The 17,338-nt window shown below is 42.7% G+C and overlaps 1 protein-coding gene across 1 annotated transcript in view; it reads left to right on the top strand.

Moving 5' to 3' along the window:
• Nucleotides 1-16,916, top strand: part of FUCA2 (alpha-L-fucosidase 2) — a 230,955-nt gene extending 214,039 nt beyond the window's left edge. The window contains exon 7 of the mRNA XM_085611664.1: nucleotides 15,879-16,916. Within this exon, the coding sequence (XP_085467790.1) occupies nucleotides 15,879-16,019 (141 nt within the window). The 3' untranslated portion in view covers nucleotides 16,020-16,916. The remainder of the gene's footprint in view (nucleotides 1-15,878) is intronic.
• Nucleotides 16,917-17,338: the final 422 nt, after the last annotated feature.

Consider the following 17,338-nt stretch of genomic DNA (forward strand, 5'->3'; position numbering starts at 1 on the left):
AAGCAAGAGAGGTGCAGAAAGAAGAGTGAGGTGCAGAAAGAGTCAAGAGAGGTACAGAAAGAGGCAAGTGTGGGTCAGAAAGAAGAGAGGTGCAGAAAGAGGCAAGAGAGGTGCAGAAAGAGGCAAGTGTGAGTCAGAAAGTGGCAGGAGAGGTGCAGAATGAGGCAAGAGAGGTGCAGAGAGAAGAGAGTGAGCTGCAGAAAGAGGCAAGAGAGGGGCAGCAAGATGCCAGAGAGGTGCATAAAGAGGCAAAAGGTGTAGAAAGAGGCAAGAGAGGTGCAGAAAGAGGAAGAAAGGCACAGTAAGAGGCAAGTGAGGTGCAGAAAGAAGAAGAATGGTGCAGAAAGTGTTAAGAGAGGTACTGAAAGAAGAGAGTGAGCTGCAGAAAGAGGCAAGAGAGGGACAGCAAGATGCAAGAGAGGTGCAGAAAGAGGCAAGAGAGGTACAGAAAGAGACAAGAGAGGTGCTGACAGAAGAGAGTGAGCTGCAGAAAGAGGCAAGAGAGGTCAGAAAGAGACATGCAGAAAGAGACAAGAGTGATGCAGAAACAGGCAAGAGAGGTACAGAAAGAGGTAAGTGGTATAGAAAAAGGCAAGAGAGGTACACAGAGGGAGAAAGGTGCAGAAAGAAGCAAGTGAGCTGCAGAAAGAGGCAAGAGAAGGGCAAAAAGTGTCAAGAGAGGTGTATTGCGGGGCAAGAGAGGTGCAGAGAGAGGCAAGAGAGGTGCAGAAAGAAGGAATAGAGGTACAGAAAGAAGAGAGTGAGCTGCAGAAAGAACAAAGAGAAGTGCAGAAAGAGGAATGAGAAGTGCAGAAAGAGGCAAGAGAGGTGCAGAGCGAAGACAGTGAGCTGCAGAAAGAGGGAAGAGAGGTGCAGAAAAAGGCAAGAGAGGTGCATAAAGAAGAGAGTGAAGTGCCGAAAGAGGCAAGAGTGGTGCAGAAAGAGGCAAGAGAGGTGCAGAAAGAGGCAAGTGTGAGTCAGAAAGTGGCAAGAGAGGTACAGAATGAGGCAAGAGAGGTGCAGCAAGAGACAAGAGAGGTGCAGAAAGAGGCAAGAGGTCTGAAGAAAAGAGTGAGCTGCAGAAAGAGGGAAGAGAGGTGCAGAAAAAGGCAAGAGAGGTGCATAAAGAAGAGAGTGAAGTGCCGAAAGAGGCAAGAGTGGTGCAGAAAGAGGCAAGAGAACTGCAGAAAGAGGAAGAAAGATGCAGAAAGGCAATATCAAGATAAATGCAGAAAAAGGAAGAAAGGTGCAGAAAGAAGCAAGAGAAGCGCAGAAAGAAGCAAGAGAGGTATAGAAAGAAGCAAGAGAGGTGCAAAAAGAAGAGTGAGGTGCAGAAAGAGGCAAGAGAGGTACAGAAAGGGGCAAGTGTGGGTCAGAAAGAAGAGTGAGGTGCAGAAAGAGGCAAGAGAGGTGCAGAAAGAGGCAAGTGTGAGTCAGAAAGTGGCAAGAGAGGTACAGAATGAGGCAAAAGAGGTGCAGAGAGAAGAGAGGGAGCTGCAGAAAGAGGCAAGAGAGGGGCAGCAAGATGCCAGAGAGGTGCATAAAGAGGCAAAAGGTGTAGGAAGAGGCACAAGAGGTGCAGACAGAGGAAGAAAGGCACAGTAAGAGGCAAGTGAGGTGCAGATAGAAGAAGAATGGTGCAGAAAGAGGCAAGAGAGGTGCAGAAAGAAGAGAGTGAGCTGCAGAAATAGGCAAGAGAGGTGCAGAAAGTGGCAAGAGAGGTGCAGAACGAGGCAAGAGAGGTGCAGAAAGAAGAGTGAGCTGCAGAAAGAGGCAAGAGAGAGGCAGCAAGATGCAAGAGAGGTGCAGCAAGATGCAAGAGAGGTGCATAAAGAGGCAACAGGTGTAGAAAGAGGCAAGAGAGGTGCAGAAAGAGGAAGAAAGGCACAGTAAGATGCAAGTGATGTGCAGAAAGAAGAAGAAAGGTACAGAAAGAGGCAAGAGAGGTGCAGAAAGAAGAGAGTGAGTAGCAGAAAGAGACGAGAGAGGTGCAGAAAGAGGCAAGAGAGGTGCAGAAAGAGGCAAGAGAAGTACAGAAAGAGGCAAGAGAGGTACAGAAAGAGGCAAGAGAGGTACAGAATGAAGAGAATAACCTGCAGAAGAGGGAAGAAAGGTGCAGAAAGAGGCAAGAGAGGTGCAGAAAGAAGAGTGAGCTGCAGAAAGCGTCAAGAGAGGTGCAGAAAGAGGCAAGAGAAGTACAGAAAGAGGCAAGAGAGGTACAGAAATAAGAGAGTGAGCTGCAGAAAGAAGCAAGTGAGGTGCAGAAAGAGGCAAGAGAGGTGCAGAAAGAGGCAACAAGAGGTACAGAAAGAGGCGAGAGAGGTGCAGAAAGAGGCAAAAGAGATGCATAAAGATGCAAGAGAGGTGCTGATAGAAGAGAGTGAGCTGCAGAAAGAGGGAAGAGGTGAAGAAAGAGGCAAGCGAGGTGCAGAAAGAAGAGTGAGCTGCAGAAAGAGGCAAGAAAGGTTCAAAAAGAGGCAAGAGACGTTCAAAAAGAGGCAAGAGACGTGCAGAAAGAGGTAAGAGGAGTAGAAAGAGGCAAGAGAAGAGCAGAAGGAGGCAAAAGAGGTGCAGAAAGAGGCAAGAGAGGTGCAGAAAGGAGAGTGAGCTGCAGAAAGAAGCAAGAGAATTGCTGAAAGGCAAGAGGTGCAGAAAGATGCAAGTGAGGTGCAAAAAGAGGCTATAGAAGTGCAAAAAGGTAAGCGGTGTAGAAAGAGGCGAAAGAGGCAAGTCAGGTGCAGAAAGAGGCAAGAGAAGAGCAGAAAGAGGAAAAAGAGGTGTAGAAAGAAGAAGAAAGGTGCAAAAAGAGGCAAGAGAGGTACAGAAAGGGGCAAGAGAGGACCAGAAAGAAAGGTGAGCTACAGAAAGAGGTAAGAGAGGTACAGAAAGAGGCAAGAGAGGTGCTGACAGAAGAGAGTGAGCTGCAGAAAGAGGCAAGGGAGGTCAGAAAGAGGCAAGAGACATGCAAAAAGAGACAAGAGTGATGCAGAAACAGGTAAGAGAGGTACAGAAAGAGGAAGAAAGGTGCAGTAAGAAGCAAGAGATGTGCAGAAACGGCAAGAGAGGTACAGAAAGAAGAACAAAGGTGCAGAAAGAGGCAAGAGAGGTGAAGATAAAGGCAAGAGGTGCAGAAAGAAGAGAGTGAGCTGCAGAAAAGGCAAGAGAGGTGCAGAAAGAGGCAAGAGAGGTATAGGAAGAGGCAAGAGAGGTGCTGATAGAAGGGATTGATCTACAGAAAGAGGGAAGAAAGGTGCACAAAGAGGCAAGAGAGGTGCCGAAAGAAGAGTGAGCTGCAGAAAGAGGCAAGAGGTTCAGAAAGAGGCAAGAGAAGTGCAGAAAGAGGCAAGAGAGGTGCAGAAAGAGGCAAGAGTTGAGTAGAAAAGCAAGAGGTGCAGATAGAGGCAAGGGAGGTGTGAAAAGAGGCAAGAGAGGTGCAATAAAAGGAAGAAAGGCATAGAAAGGCAAGTGAGGTGCAGAAAGAGGCAAGAGAGGTACAGAAAGAGGAAGAAAGGTGCAGAAAGAGGCACAAGAGGTGCAGAAACAGGACGAAAGGTGCAGCAAGAGGCAACAGAGGTGCAGAAAGAGGCAAGAGAGGTGCAGATAGATGAGTGAGTTGCAGAAAGCGGGAAGAGAGGTGCAGAAAGAGGCAAGACAGGTGCGGAAAGAAGAGAGTGAGGTATATATATGTGTATATATTCAATCTCCTCTCACTCTTACAAGGAAGGAATCAGCACTTGGGTTATTACATTAAAACCAAAAAGCTGGCTGCCATATTGTCTTGATCACGATGTGAAAATTCAGGAATTTATACAATAAAGAAAAGAAAACAAGTGTTAATATGCACACAATGTAATTTCAGCATATCATTCCCCGTGACCGCCGTACCTATATGTTCGTCAACTTGAGTTGTTCATAATAAACATACTTACGATTGCAAACATCAACATAAACAATGGACTACACATTACTTTAAAGTGAAAGGCTATCGGCCATATTGATCTGGGCACGTTGCATTTTATAGAGGTTCTTACAGGAAAGAAAAGAAGTAAAAAGGGGTGTTAATATACACACACTATCCCTAAATAAAGTTCTAGTGATTATAGTTCCATTCCATTCACAGCTCATTTGAGATGTGATGAGTGATGTCTTGAGTGATGTCACTGACCATGTCATGAATGATGTAATGTCTGAGGTCATAAGCAGTGCATTGCGGGGGCGTAAGTTATAGTTAGCTCAGGTAACTATAACTGCTGAATTTCAGTGGTTTTGTACGAGTGAATTCTGAGTTTAACTTTAACGTCCCTGTAATCTTTGTTTTTTTCAGCGTATTTTTAGTTTTTTTTAAATGTTAAGTAAGATGCCTATCACAATGGATGGTGGGGGGTTGGAAGCAGGGCCTGGCCCGGCATTGTGCTGCCCCCCCCACCCCAGCTTGCTGCTCCTGCCTCCCCTCCTCCTTGCAATCCATTGTCCAAGTCCATGTCCCTGCTCCCTCATTATAGCCCTGTGTGGCCCTTGTTCTGCCACTGGCCTTCCCGCCGTCTCTAAACAGTCAGCTTGCTGCCCCATCCACTTTCTACTATCCTCTGTTGTCTGAATCCATGCACTAGCCTCCTCTCTCCTGTCATGCAGGGTCTGATGTGCTGCAACTGCCCTCCATTTAGCATGATGTCCCAGTCTACTCCTCCCGCCCATCATTGCTCTCCTGCTTAGCCTCTATGCTTAGCTTGCTGCCCCTACTCTCCTTCCCCCTGCCCTCCGATGTCTGTGTACATGCCCCTGATCCATCTTTTTTGCCCACCATGTTCCATGGACCTGCCCCTCCTATTTACTCTAAGTTTTCTGTTGAGCTGCCTCTCCCCTCCCACCTGCCTAGCATTGTCAGATGACTGTAACCTCTCCCTGCCACTTCCACCCTGCCTGTCCACGTTCCATGCCCCTATCCCCTTCCTCCTGTCCTCCATGGTCTATTTTACTGCCACATCCTTCTACCCTCCATGGTCTCTTGTGCTGCAACTGCTTCTCCTGCCTGCCCCACGTGGTCTGTTGTGAGGCGCCTTCCCCTGAACTCTCTTGTCTGTGCCCAGCTCCTACACCTCCCTTCTAACCTCCATGATCCTTTATGCATGCCCCTGCACCCTCCTTCTTGCCTATCATGGCCAAATTGTGCTGCCACTATCCCTCTTGCTTGCCATGCATGGTCTTCTGTGCTGCCCCTGACCCCCTCCCACCTTCCCTCTCTGGTCTGTGTGTATGCCATTGTAGTCTCACTGTTGCCCTCCATGGTGTGTTGTGCTTCTAGTGCCCATCCTGCCTGACCTCCACGGTCAGCTGGCTGCTCCTGCCCTGCCCCCTTGCCCCCTTTTCATGTGCAGACCCCTATTCCCTCCCTCCTGGCTTGTCTGTTCCATTGTCATGCCCCTGATCCCTCCCTCCTGCCCTTTATGGTCCGTTATGCTGCAGATTTCTCTCCTGTCTGTCCAGTATGGTCAGCTTGCTGCCATTGCCTCTTTCCCCTCTTTCCTCTGTTGTCCATGTGAATGGTCCTGTCCCCTCCCTATTGCTTTCCATGGTTCGTTGTGCCGCACTGCCGTCCCGCATGCCCTGTGTGGTGTATTGTGCTGCTGTAAACCCTGATGCCTGCCCTGTAAGGTCAGTTAGGTACACCTGTACATGCCCCTACCCCAATTCCTCCTGACTTCCATGATCCAATGTATTATACTTGCTAACATTTTGAATTTGGTAAGAGGGAGATTTTGGAAAAAAAACCTGGGGAATTGATTTTTCCCATTGACTTGCATAGAAAAAGAGGAGGTTGTAGACAAGAGACAGATAAAATAATGCCCTTTTGGGTTTAAGAACATTGGCCGTTTCCTGCCTGAATCGTCTCTGTTGGTATGTATGGTTGTACTACCACTGCCTCTTCCTTCTGCCCTCAATGGTCTATTATATTGCCACAGCCTCTCTTGCCTGTCCTGCATTGTTAGTTTGTTGCCCATGCCCCCTTTCCACTGCCCTCCATGTTGTGCTGCCACCGCCCTTCCTGCCTGCTTAAATTGTTGCCTCTGCCCCCTCCTACCTGCCTTCAATTTTCGAAGTCCGTGCCCCTGACTTCTGCCTCCCAACAGTATCCTAATGAACAACTAGATTGCGAACATTCTATATTCATTACAGAAGTGTGGCACGCCTAACGTCATCTTGATGTAATCAAAACTGTAATACCTAAAGCATTTCCTTTAGAAAGTATAGAAACGAGAGGGTCTTATTTGCATAGAAATGATTGTTAGTGATCCAAAGAACTAAAATTAGGACATATTTTCTGAGTTCTCAAATAGCAACAAAGCACTTTTAAATTATTTGTTATCTTGGTTTTTTTATCCAGTTGACCGCTTGATTAAATGTTACGCTTAGGGGAGAGAATGTGGTGTTACTTCCAGAGCCGCAGACTTTGCAACTGTGGAACCAAGTTGGAGTTTCTGCTTCAGCTTGACATTCTGTGATTCTGGTCAAATCACTTAATCTCCCCATGCCTACAACCAAAATGTGTTTGTCCTTGTATGGTGTAACCAATGCTCATGTAAAGCACTCCAATATCTGACCAGCCTGCACTATATAAAACTGCAAAAAAAAAACCAAAGGATAAAAAGTGTTTTCCACACTTCTGTCATTGGGCTATACGTGGGCTACATCTGGGTGATTTTGTACTACATTTGGGCTCCTTTTTCTCTGGTGGCCATCTTGGGAGACTTCAATTAAATTCATTAAACTTTATTCGAGCTGATTTAGAAACATAGATCATAAAAGTGTACATAAAAACAGTAAAATCTGTTTCTTAATACAATACAGTGAGAATTTATTAAAACCAATAGGTAAAAACTGGTGTTACAAAGCCCGGTTCAGAGCAACTTCAGGTTAACAGAATAGTAAAGTTCAATGTTTCGCAAGATCAATCCCATGTACTTCGTGCAAAATACGCAATAAGGGGTCCAAGTAAGACCAGTCTGCACTATATAAAACTGCAAAAAAACAAAAAATGTAAAGTGTTTTGCACATTTCTGTCATTGAGCTATATGTGAGCTACATCTGGGTAAAATTTGTGCTACATTTGGGCTCTTTTTTTCTCTGGTGGCCATCATGGGAGACTTATTTGTTATGAAGTTTCCTAATTTTCTCATTTACTGCAGTCTCCTCAGTAGGAAAAGCTTTCAGTTTTTTACTTTCATTCCATCAAGAAGGCATTCAGATGTGTCACACATTTGCCATATATTCAGAATGTTAGCACTCTAGTTGTTTATTAGATCACTGTTGTAAAGCTACTGCTTACCAGGGAGTTAACTGGAAGTATCCTGCTGGTATTGAAAGTGATTGTTTCAGTCTGTGTGTCAGAATTTTCTAATGAAATAGAAGAGGATTTGAGATCTCACTTAAAACATGCCCTAATTTTTCTTTCTGCAACACTAACCATAATCTCTATGACAACATGAACCCCCTCATTTTGTTCCTTTTTCAATTAAATGTTTTAAGTGTTACCAGTTTATTCCAATCAAGATGGCTTCAGGTGTGCCATAATTTTGTCATAAGTAAGACTGTTAACGATCTAGTTGCTCTTTAGAACACACTTGGAAGCTGTTGTAGAACACAAAGGAATCAAGTGACAGATAGATTCACCAAAGAACAAAAATATATTTCTACTACAACGTTTCAGCTTCCGCCTTCCTCAGGTAGTACAAGATGGTTTGCTCAGTGGCTGCACAGATAACACAGCTGAATTTTCAAAAAGCATCATGAGTGAAGATTCCATTTGGAATGTGGAATCAATGCAGTCCTGAGAGCTCTTGAGATATGCAGTAATCAAATTGTGTTGTCAGTAATGTTCAGTCCATCTGGATGCAGTGATTTTAAACGGTACATCCAGAAGTTTTCCCTGGTGTCCAGTAGTTCTTCCTTTGAAACATGTTCCACGGGGCAAATCTTCAAGCCTTGACTGCTAAATTGTTCTAACCTGAGCCCCAGCAACCTTTAGAACATGGATCAGACTGCACATCTTCCTTTCTTTGGTTCCCATGCATAAGAGTTATCAGGAGAGACTCCCAACTAGTACCTAGTTGAGATTTTCACTGATTTCATTGCACAGGCTTTCTCCTGAACTTGCTTCTTTATTCTGAAGTCTTCGAACAGATGATGATGCTTTGAGCAGGGACTCTTTCCTCCGTTTTATGAAATGTTATTCAGTGCACCTTGGATACAGTTCTCTCTCGCTGCTCTGTAAGATCAAGATGCATTGTTTCTTGAATGTAATTACTCATGAAAACATTTGCATTTTAATATAGTGTATGACTCTTCCATTACCCCCACAAAGTGCAACAGTTTTCTAAGTCTTCATTCTTCCTCACGAGCTTCTTCAGGCTAAAACCCGTGCCTCTCATTCTTATCTGATAATGCCCTTTTTTAACTATCACCATCTCCTCCACAGCAAGATTTCTGGTCAGAGTGGGAAATATGTGTTTTGCTAAGGGTACTTCTGGCTGTAGTTGGGAGTGTGTTGCAGTCTCATAGGTATTTTGTAAATACCAGCTCTGCTTTATGGATTTGTTCTTGCACCTTCTGTCCCAACCTCTTTCTCCATCTGTTTTCATTAATAACGATGTAATTGTTTTGTCAAGGACAGCTGCAACACTACTCCTTTTCCCGGTTATCTATTATGTGAAGTAAAACTCCTTAGTTCCACCTTTTGCTATGTTCCAAGGAATCAGTGTATTCCTTCTTTCCTTTTCAAAAGGTTTGTCGTTTCAGTATCAACGGCTGGTTCTTTAATACCACTTGGGTACAGATCTTCGATAACTATTGATTCAGTTACATTTTCCTCTATGAAGTTGTTTGAAACAGGAGCAGCAAAAGTTTTTGCACTACCTCACTTGACTATATGTCCCTGCCTCTATACCTGTTGAATCATCACCTCATTTCTTAATGCTCCCTTCAATTTATCTTGTATTGTGATTGCATGTGGGCACTAGGTAGACTTAGGAATGGTGTTGTCCTGTAATATCCTTCAAATGAACTTTCAGAGGGTCTTTAGGTTTCTGAACAAAAAGCAGAAAAACTCAGCAGGGACCCTGGTGGCCTGGTAATTGTATATCTAGGCGAGTTACGCAATAACTATGTTTTTTCCAAAGTTTCTTTTTAGATTTTCACAGGGAAGTGTCTCATCTCACCTTCTCCCCACCTTTTTTGTCTCGAGACTAACTCTCCTCCTGTCAGAGTGTACCAACTTTGTAGCCTATGTCCAGCAGGAGGGATATGTGTTTCACTCTTCTCCAAGCCCAGTGGATAATATGGTGGTTAGTAGTATACCCAAGTAAGAAGTGTACCTGAGGAAAGTGGAATGGATAAAAGAGAGAAATAGATTCACTGGACATCAACACTTTGGATGGTCACTCATCTGTACATTTTCTTCAGCAGGAGTGTTGATATCTGAAGACAAGAGAAAGTCTTTAGTGAATTTATAATTCTTGCTACGGCACCTCCTAGTATTGTATATGATACACCTTAAAACAATCTCTGCTTCTCCAACTCTCTAACATCTGGTGAAATGATGTCTTCTTAATGCTGAAACACAATAACCATCTATGAAATATATGCGAACATTATTCAGGGTTATTGTAATCTGTTCACTAAAGATATATTTCTTCTGTGTTAAAAGAGCATACTCTGTGATTTGAATTATATTCAAAGTAACTACTTCATCAACTGCAACATAACATTTGTTTTACAGAGTTTGCCTGATAAGAAGCAATCACTTTCCCATCTTAGCCTGAGTAAAAATAACGTTACTTTTCCGCTGTGGTGGTGGCTCATCTGGAGGCACAGAGAGCTCCACCAGTCTGGCGGAGATCTCTAAACAAACGAGACAGTCATAGACCATGGTGGCAGAGGTTATGATCTTTGCCACCTTAATAAACCTCCCACCAATCCCTAACAAAGGCCCTAAATTCTAATATGCTAGTATTTTCTTAGAATGGTTCTTTGCATCGTGGCCTTCCAAGAAGAACAACAGTCTGCAAAGTTTTAAAACTCTGGCTACAGGATTCCAGAGGCAGCAACTATGTATCTCCATTGCCTAGCACAGATGCCTTGGATCAGAACAAACTCATACTCTAGGAGTTTTAAATGGTTGCAGCCATTTGCAAGTCTTATGAGGGTCCTGTGGTGTATGGTGTTTGTAGGTTTCCTTCACAGAACTCTTGTGGCTCTCATAGCACATCCATTAGAGATGTGAAGTCTGTCCAATGGTGGCACCCACACTCCACTTGTAGAGCCAGCTTTTCCTGCTTCCAAAGGCGTGTATAGCCTGAAAGTGTGGATTATTGCACCTACGCACACGTCCTGTAAGTAAGAGCAGGGCAACGATTATGACAACTGAACACCCAGCTCTGTGCCCAACCCAGTTGTTCCCTATTATTAGTGGTGGGGCGAGATGGCTGTGTCGGAGCACATTAGGGCAGTATGATGCCTAATCTTCTTACAGCCCTGCAATGTGTATTGAGTACACTCTACAAAGACATCACCATTTCCCTGCATGAATAGGGCTGGACAGAGGAGTGACTGAGCCCAGAACTGCGAGGAACCTAGATGACCTGTCTCCAGTCTTGCTTTTCACCTTATCTTAAGCAGTAGAACTAGTAGTTTGCTGGCAATCCATCCGGAGAGTACATTCCTGATATGGTCGATGGTGTACGTATGGCATCAGCACAGGGGTCCGTCAAGAATGGGGACAGGGTATCCACATTCTGTGGCGAGGAACTGAGAGATAGAAAGCAGCCATCAGCTCTTCATGCCTTTTATTATATTGTTTTTAGGTCGAGCCTAGCGCAGCGTGCACGCGCTGCTCTAGGAGAGAGCCTCTTGGAATTACTCCAGACTTCCAAGAGACTTCTCCGTGTGGGTCGGCCTCCTCCCACACATTCCATTGGCCTTTGCGCATGGGTGCATGTCCCGCCTTTCATCTAAACTTTCACTCCCATGGCCTAGGGGTCTCGGGAGCGAGCCGCGGCACGCATTTTGCCAGCTGCATTCCTCCCTTATCGTTATCTTGGCTTTTGCGGCCGCTCTTGTCTTTAATTATCAATAAATACACTGGAAGAGCCCATGCCGAGACCCCACCCACGCTCTCCCCAGACCACATAGTAAAGCCTGATTTACCTGTTCAGGGTATGAGCACTGTCAGCCAGCAATCAAACGCAATTTTGCCATGGGAATTCATGGTAACCTATGGCTCTGCTGGTAATAAATCTTTTTTGGGGCTTCAACTGCAATGTTGTATTTTGCTTCAATTTTTGAGGTAACTCCGTCTATTTGAAACAGTAGCGTTCAGTTTCATCTACAATGTATGCAGACATCTCCGATCGGAACTTCTTACTGGATTTTGCACATCCAGCTCCTGTCTCTCGTTAGTGCAGCGCTCCAGGCGAGAGAGAAAGTGTGAGTGTGAGTGTGTATATATATATATATATATATATATATATATATATATATATATATATATATATATATATATATATGCGGCATTATATGAATGGAAAAGGGCAGGATTATTAACTAAAAATGAGATGGATTTTTTGAAAAACGATTATCCAGTTACTCCTCAGCTATATCTCATCCCTAAAATACATAAAAACCCTACATGCCCCCCCGGAAGACCAATTATTTCAGCCATTGGGGGGCTATTTGAAAGCACTAGCCGCTACATTGACCATTTTCTTCAGCCATTTGTTCGGGAACTACCTGCATACATTAAAGATACTGGAGACTTTTTGAGGAAGATCTACAATTATGCATGGAATGACAGTTATGTTTTCATGACATTAGATGTACAAAGTTTGTACACCAGTATCACACACAGAGATGGTTTGAACGCCATGAAATTTTTCTTAGGAAAGAGAGCCATAGAATTTTATCAACATACATCTATGTTATTAGATATGGCTGAATGGTGTTTGAACAATAACATTTTTCTGTTTGATAAACTATGCTATAAACAAATTCAAGGCACAGCCATGGGTACTTGCTTCACCCCCAGTTATGCTAATTTGCATATGGGCTGGTGGGAGGAGCAAGTACTCATGTCTGAACATCAACAGGAAATGTCAGAAAATGTAAAAATATATGTGAGATACATAGATGACATCTTCATTCTATGGCAAGGCACTGAAGAAACTGCCACAAAGTTTGTGAATTACATCAGTAAGAACAGTTTGAACCTCAAATTCATATGTACAACCAGTAGAGAGGCAATTGAATTTTTGGATTTAGAATTGTACATAGAGAATAGAATGATTGAAACCAGAACATTTAGAAAAATTACATCAGGCAATTCCATTCTACACGCTAGTAGTTTTCACCCTAATAAACTAATAGAAAGCATTCCATATGGAGAATGCCTAAGGATGAAACGCAATTGTAGCACTGTAACTGGTTTCAATGAGGCTAAAAATGGTCTCTTCCAACGGCTAACAGGCAGAGGCTATAATAAACAAATTTTGAATAGGGCAGAAATGAAGTGTGCAGGTACCACAAGAGTAGATCTGTTACACACAAACTAGTAAAAAACATACTACTGTGAGCAATGAGATGAACACACCACCAAGACTTATCACAGGATATAACATCTACCACAACAATCTACGCAAAATATTATTCAGACATTGGCCATTGGTACGTAGTGACTCGGTAATAGGAGGAATATGTAAGAAACCTCCTAAAATTACATACAGAGGTGCTAAATCTATGCGTCAAGAATTAGTATGCAACACACCAAGGCCTAATACAGGAGCCGATTGTCTCAGACCGCAAAAGGGATTTTCTAAATGTTCCAAATGTAAGGCATGCAAATATGGTACAAATGTTCGCAGCCTGACATTACCATTTAGAAATACCCTTTTCGAAATCCGAGGCAGTTATTCCTGCAAAACAGATTTTGCGGTATATGTTTTGCGCTGTACTTGCAACAAAATGTACGTAGGTAGTACTATACACCCCGTGCATGTACGGATCCTGCAACACCTACGTGCTATCAATCATGATGATAATACATACCCTGTTGCAAGACACATAAACACATTCCATGGTGTTAGAAGTGAAGAACGTTCCTTTTTCGTTATAGACAGTATCCCCAAAAACAACAGGGGGGGAAACAGACAACTGACTTTGCGAAAATTAGAATCAAGATACATAGTATTACTGGACAGCAAAATTCCCAATGGGGAATGAATGCTGATGAGGCCTTAAGTGTACACTTACAATGACCAGCTACTTTTCCCAAATTTTTGATCCTTTCCGGAAGTAACAGGTTACGTTCACTACATAATTTTTATTTATTTTTATTTTTGTTTTTAACCGAAACAATAAAATGACTAGTTCAAATAATTATTTTGTTAAACAGATTAGAAAATGTGCAGATATTAAACGACACCCACTTGGGTATTCACTAAATTAGCTCTGCAGACACATCAATAAAGTAAACTTGACAATCAGGGTGTACAAAAACACCAGGAAGTCACAAGCAAATTTGTAATCTGTGTTTAAATAATTATGCTCTTCACGATTTTGGTATATATACAAAGATGTATTTATCATGTTTTGTTTTCTGTTACAAATTTTTGAGTACATGACACTGTGATTTCATCATTTAGATGTACTGTCGTAACAGGATTTTGTCTGTCTATGAGGAGCAATTATTTGTCATGACAACAATGTCAATAATTAGTTTAGGTGCATTTAAATTTAACAAACATGGCAGCGTACCTGTTGTAGTGACCAAGGCGGCAAGACCGCCGAAACGCGTCTAGCCATCAATGAAGGAATAAAGAATTTTCTTTGACGATAATACCCACGGAGTCAGCGCCTGTTTTACGTACCTAGAACAAGGATTTGTAAAATGTGTGTGTGTATGTATATATATATATATATATATGTGTGTATATATATATATATATTAGGAGTTAATCTATGCACCTTATATGTACTATAGTCTACATATTTCTTTGGATTGTGTGTATTCAGGTGAGCACATTGGAACTTCTCCATGCATGGTTTTACTCTTTTTGGCATTAATCTGCAGCCTCTTTCTGAGAGTTCAAGTAAAACAAGTATTTTTAGTCTGTAGCCTCACAGCATGTTGCACTTTTCTTCCTGTTCGGCTTGTTTTACAACCCGTTTTGATTGCCTTCAAAATCGCCCCCACTTGTGTTTTCACGTTGCTGTTTTCATCCCCACGTCCTCCCGTGTTTCTGCTTCAGCCATCCTCCCCCACGTCCATCCCACTTTCCCCACCCCCCTGTCATTACTCAGGGCCGGACTGACTACCGGGCGTTTTGGAATTCTGCCGAGCAAGGGGCTGATTTCACTGTGGTGGGGGCTGATTTCGTTCATGGAAACCTGCGTGTACTTTGAAATAATTAAAGTAAAACGAATTTTGTTCAGTACACGCAGGTCCCCATCAACGAAATCGGCCCCCAGCTCAGCAGCATTCCAAAACGCCCGGTAGTCAGTCCGGCCCTGTCATTACTTGTTACTTTTTCCAATGCTCCGCTATCAAGCCACTCCATTCCCGTACAACTGGGAATTGTGCCAGTCAGAAATGGAAACTTGGCCGTTATCTTCAACCTGTGTGGATTTTCTATGGGTTAGCTGAATAAAAAAAATATCCTGTAGCAGAAAGTTTCCATTCAGCCAGGAGGCACACCTACAGATCGCTTACATTTTGGACACAGTAGTGCGCATGCGCTGACAATTATCATTTTATGATGTCAGTAAGTCCCTGCCCAGTGCCAGTCAACCCACTTTCAGTGCTTATCAAATTATCAAGCAGGCGCAATTTCGGATGCGTGAATCTATATAAATGCCATCCCCAAGTTAAAAGAACAAATAAAACCCAATTGTACGAGAGAAGTAAGAATTGTGTATGTTGTCTTTCAGAAAAAGAGGGTAAAAGAAAGCTAGAAAACGCCCACACAGCATAACAACAAATATTTACGATGATCTGAATCTTGTTTAAAAAGGTCCTGTATAGCAAATGTATCGGTTTTACTGAGGGCTGTTGTTTGTCTTCAATATATACCCCCATTGAAGACCGGCTCCGTGACAAGCTGTTTGGTCGAGGAGGGAGCACATGCAACAGTTTTGTAAGGCAGGAAAGTTTCTAGAAAAAGTTAGGTCCAAACCTAGGCAACACCTATGCCGATTACTGTTGAAGCTTCCATTTTAAAGTACAGTAGATGTTCTAGCACCCAGGATAATGTGCTCCATTGCTAATAACTTATAAGGTCCCAAAGGCAAGAACTATTGGCTATGCCAATGCTTGTTTTATGGGACCGCTATATATCCCCGCAGCAATGTAGTTAGTTGGCCCTGTCCATGAACTATATCCCTAAACGTAGTATTTAAATTCATATCTTTCTATTTTAAGGAAAAATATGCAATGTAATGTGCAAATGCAGGCATGTTCACATGCAGTTATTTGTATTGTGTTTCTGTGCAGTCTGCCTCTTTGCCATCTATAGAAGGTAAAACCTATTGGCTTTGCAGTGGTAATCAGGAGTGGAATTATGTTGTTTCCCCTGAATGTTGTTCTGTATTTAAATTGGACACAACAGGGCAAACATTGGTTTAGTCTATTCCTTTGATGCAGATCAGCCAACTTTGTTATGTAGTAAATGTGCCCCTCTGTTGCTTTCTGATAACGTATTGTAGCCTGCAAATCTGTGGTTTGTAAAAGTGTGTGGGATGATGTTCTCTCGACATTGTAGCCTTGTACTAAGATGAAACCTAAATGCCTCATATTTTACTTGTACCTATTCACAGCCACCTCTTTCCTCTTTTAGGTGTACCTGGTTGGATGGGAGAAGTCGCTGCCTTGGGTGTCAACGGGAGAGCAAGGAATAGCAGTGTCTTTGCCTCCACTAACCTACAGTGAGATGCCTTGCAAATGGGCATGGACTCTCAAACTGCTTTGGGTTGAATGAACAGCCTAAAAAGAGACGCATGAAATCTAAAGAATGTTTTACTTTATCAATTTTTTTTGTGGTTATAAGGGAACATATTTCTGCACTGGTTCTACGACCTTCCTTCTTGGGACTAGCTATGGAACGGCAAAGTGCAGCAATTTCATGATTTCAGAAGACAAAAACGTTATTTGGGAGCTTTGGTGTCCACTTTTTTTTTATCGGGTTTTAAGCGGGAATGTGTTTGCCAATGAAACTTTAATTCTATCTTACTGTCTCACACTTGTGTTTATTTTCTAGCTGACTTGCCTTGAATAGTTTGAAATGTCGGCACTTTCATCATCTAGACGGTACCCCCAAATTTTAGACTCAGTTACTCGTAATTTGAGTGATGAAGAAAGCTTCCACTGCCACTTATGTAGCCTGGCTGTCAAAACAAACCTGATCAGAGACCTTATTGAGCATCAATATCCAGGAGAACTGATGTCACACAGCTGATGCATATTTTTTTCCTGTTGAAAAGACAAGCCTCGTTTTGGACAGGAGTTTTATGACGTAAAACACATTGAGATAGATGTATGAAGTGATTTATTAAATATTTTTTAGACACTAAACTAGAACTGCGAAAGCAACTGTGTATGCAGCACAGAGGCCACGAGTCCTGCCTCTAATGCATAAACATATTTAGGGGTGAGGATATGGCATAACGGTAAGAGCTGCCGACTTTTGAACTGGTGAATCAGGTTTGAGTCTCGGCATCGGCTCAACATCCTGTGATTCTGGGCAAATCACTTAATTTCTCTGTGCCTAGCAAAAATGTGTGTCCTTGTGTTATGTAACTGGTGCTCATGTAAAGCGCTCCAATGCCTTTGGGTCAAGTTAATGCTATATAAAATTGCAACAGCAACAACAACAAAAGAGTGTTTGGGGTACAGAGTTAACTTCAGGTATCAAAGCATGTAAAGTACAGCACATCTCCACTAATGCCTGCAAGAATGTCAGTGTCAATTGTAGTTCCCACCCATTCTCCATTGAAGTGCCAAGCCATCAGTGTGGCTTCAGGATAAGTGGGGCGACATCCTCCAGGAAAAGTGCTGCAAAGATTCCATCGATTGCATAGAGAGTTTGATCCGCACTCAATATAAAAAAAAACAGGTCCATCCAATTATTGTATTTTATATGTTCCTTTATTCTTGTATCCTTTCTTCCTAGTAGGCTACTAGGAAGAAAGGATACAAGAATAAAGGAACATATAAAATACAATAATTGGATGGACCGTTTTTTTTATATTGAGTGCGGATCAAACTCTCTATGCAATTGTTTATAGTGGAAGTTTCTTT

The sequence above is a fragment of the Triturus cristatus genome, chromosome 6 (genome assembly GCF_964204655.1).
Source record: "Triturus cristatus chromosome 6, aTriCri1.1, whole genome shotgun sequence".
Lineage (NCBI taxonomy): Eukaryota > Metazoa > Chordata > Amphibia > Caudata > Salamandridae > Triturus > Triturus cristatus.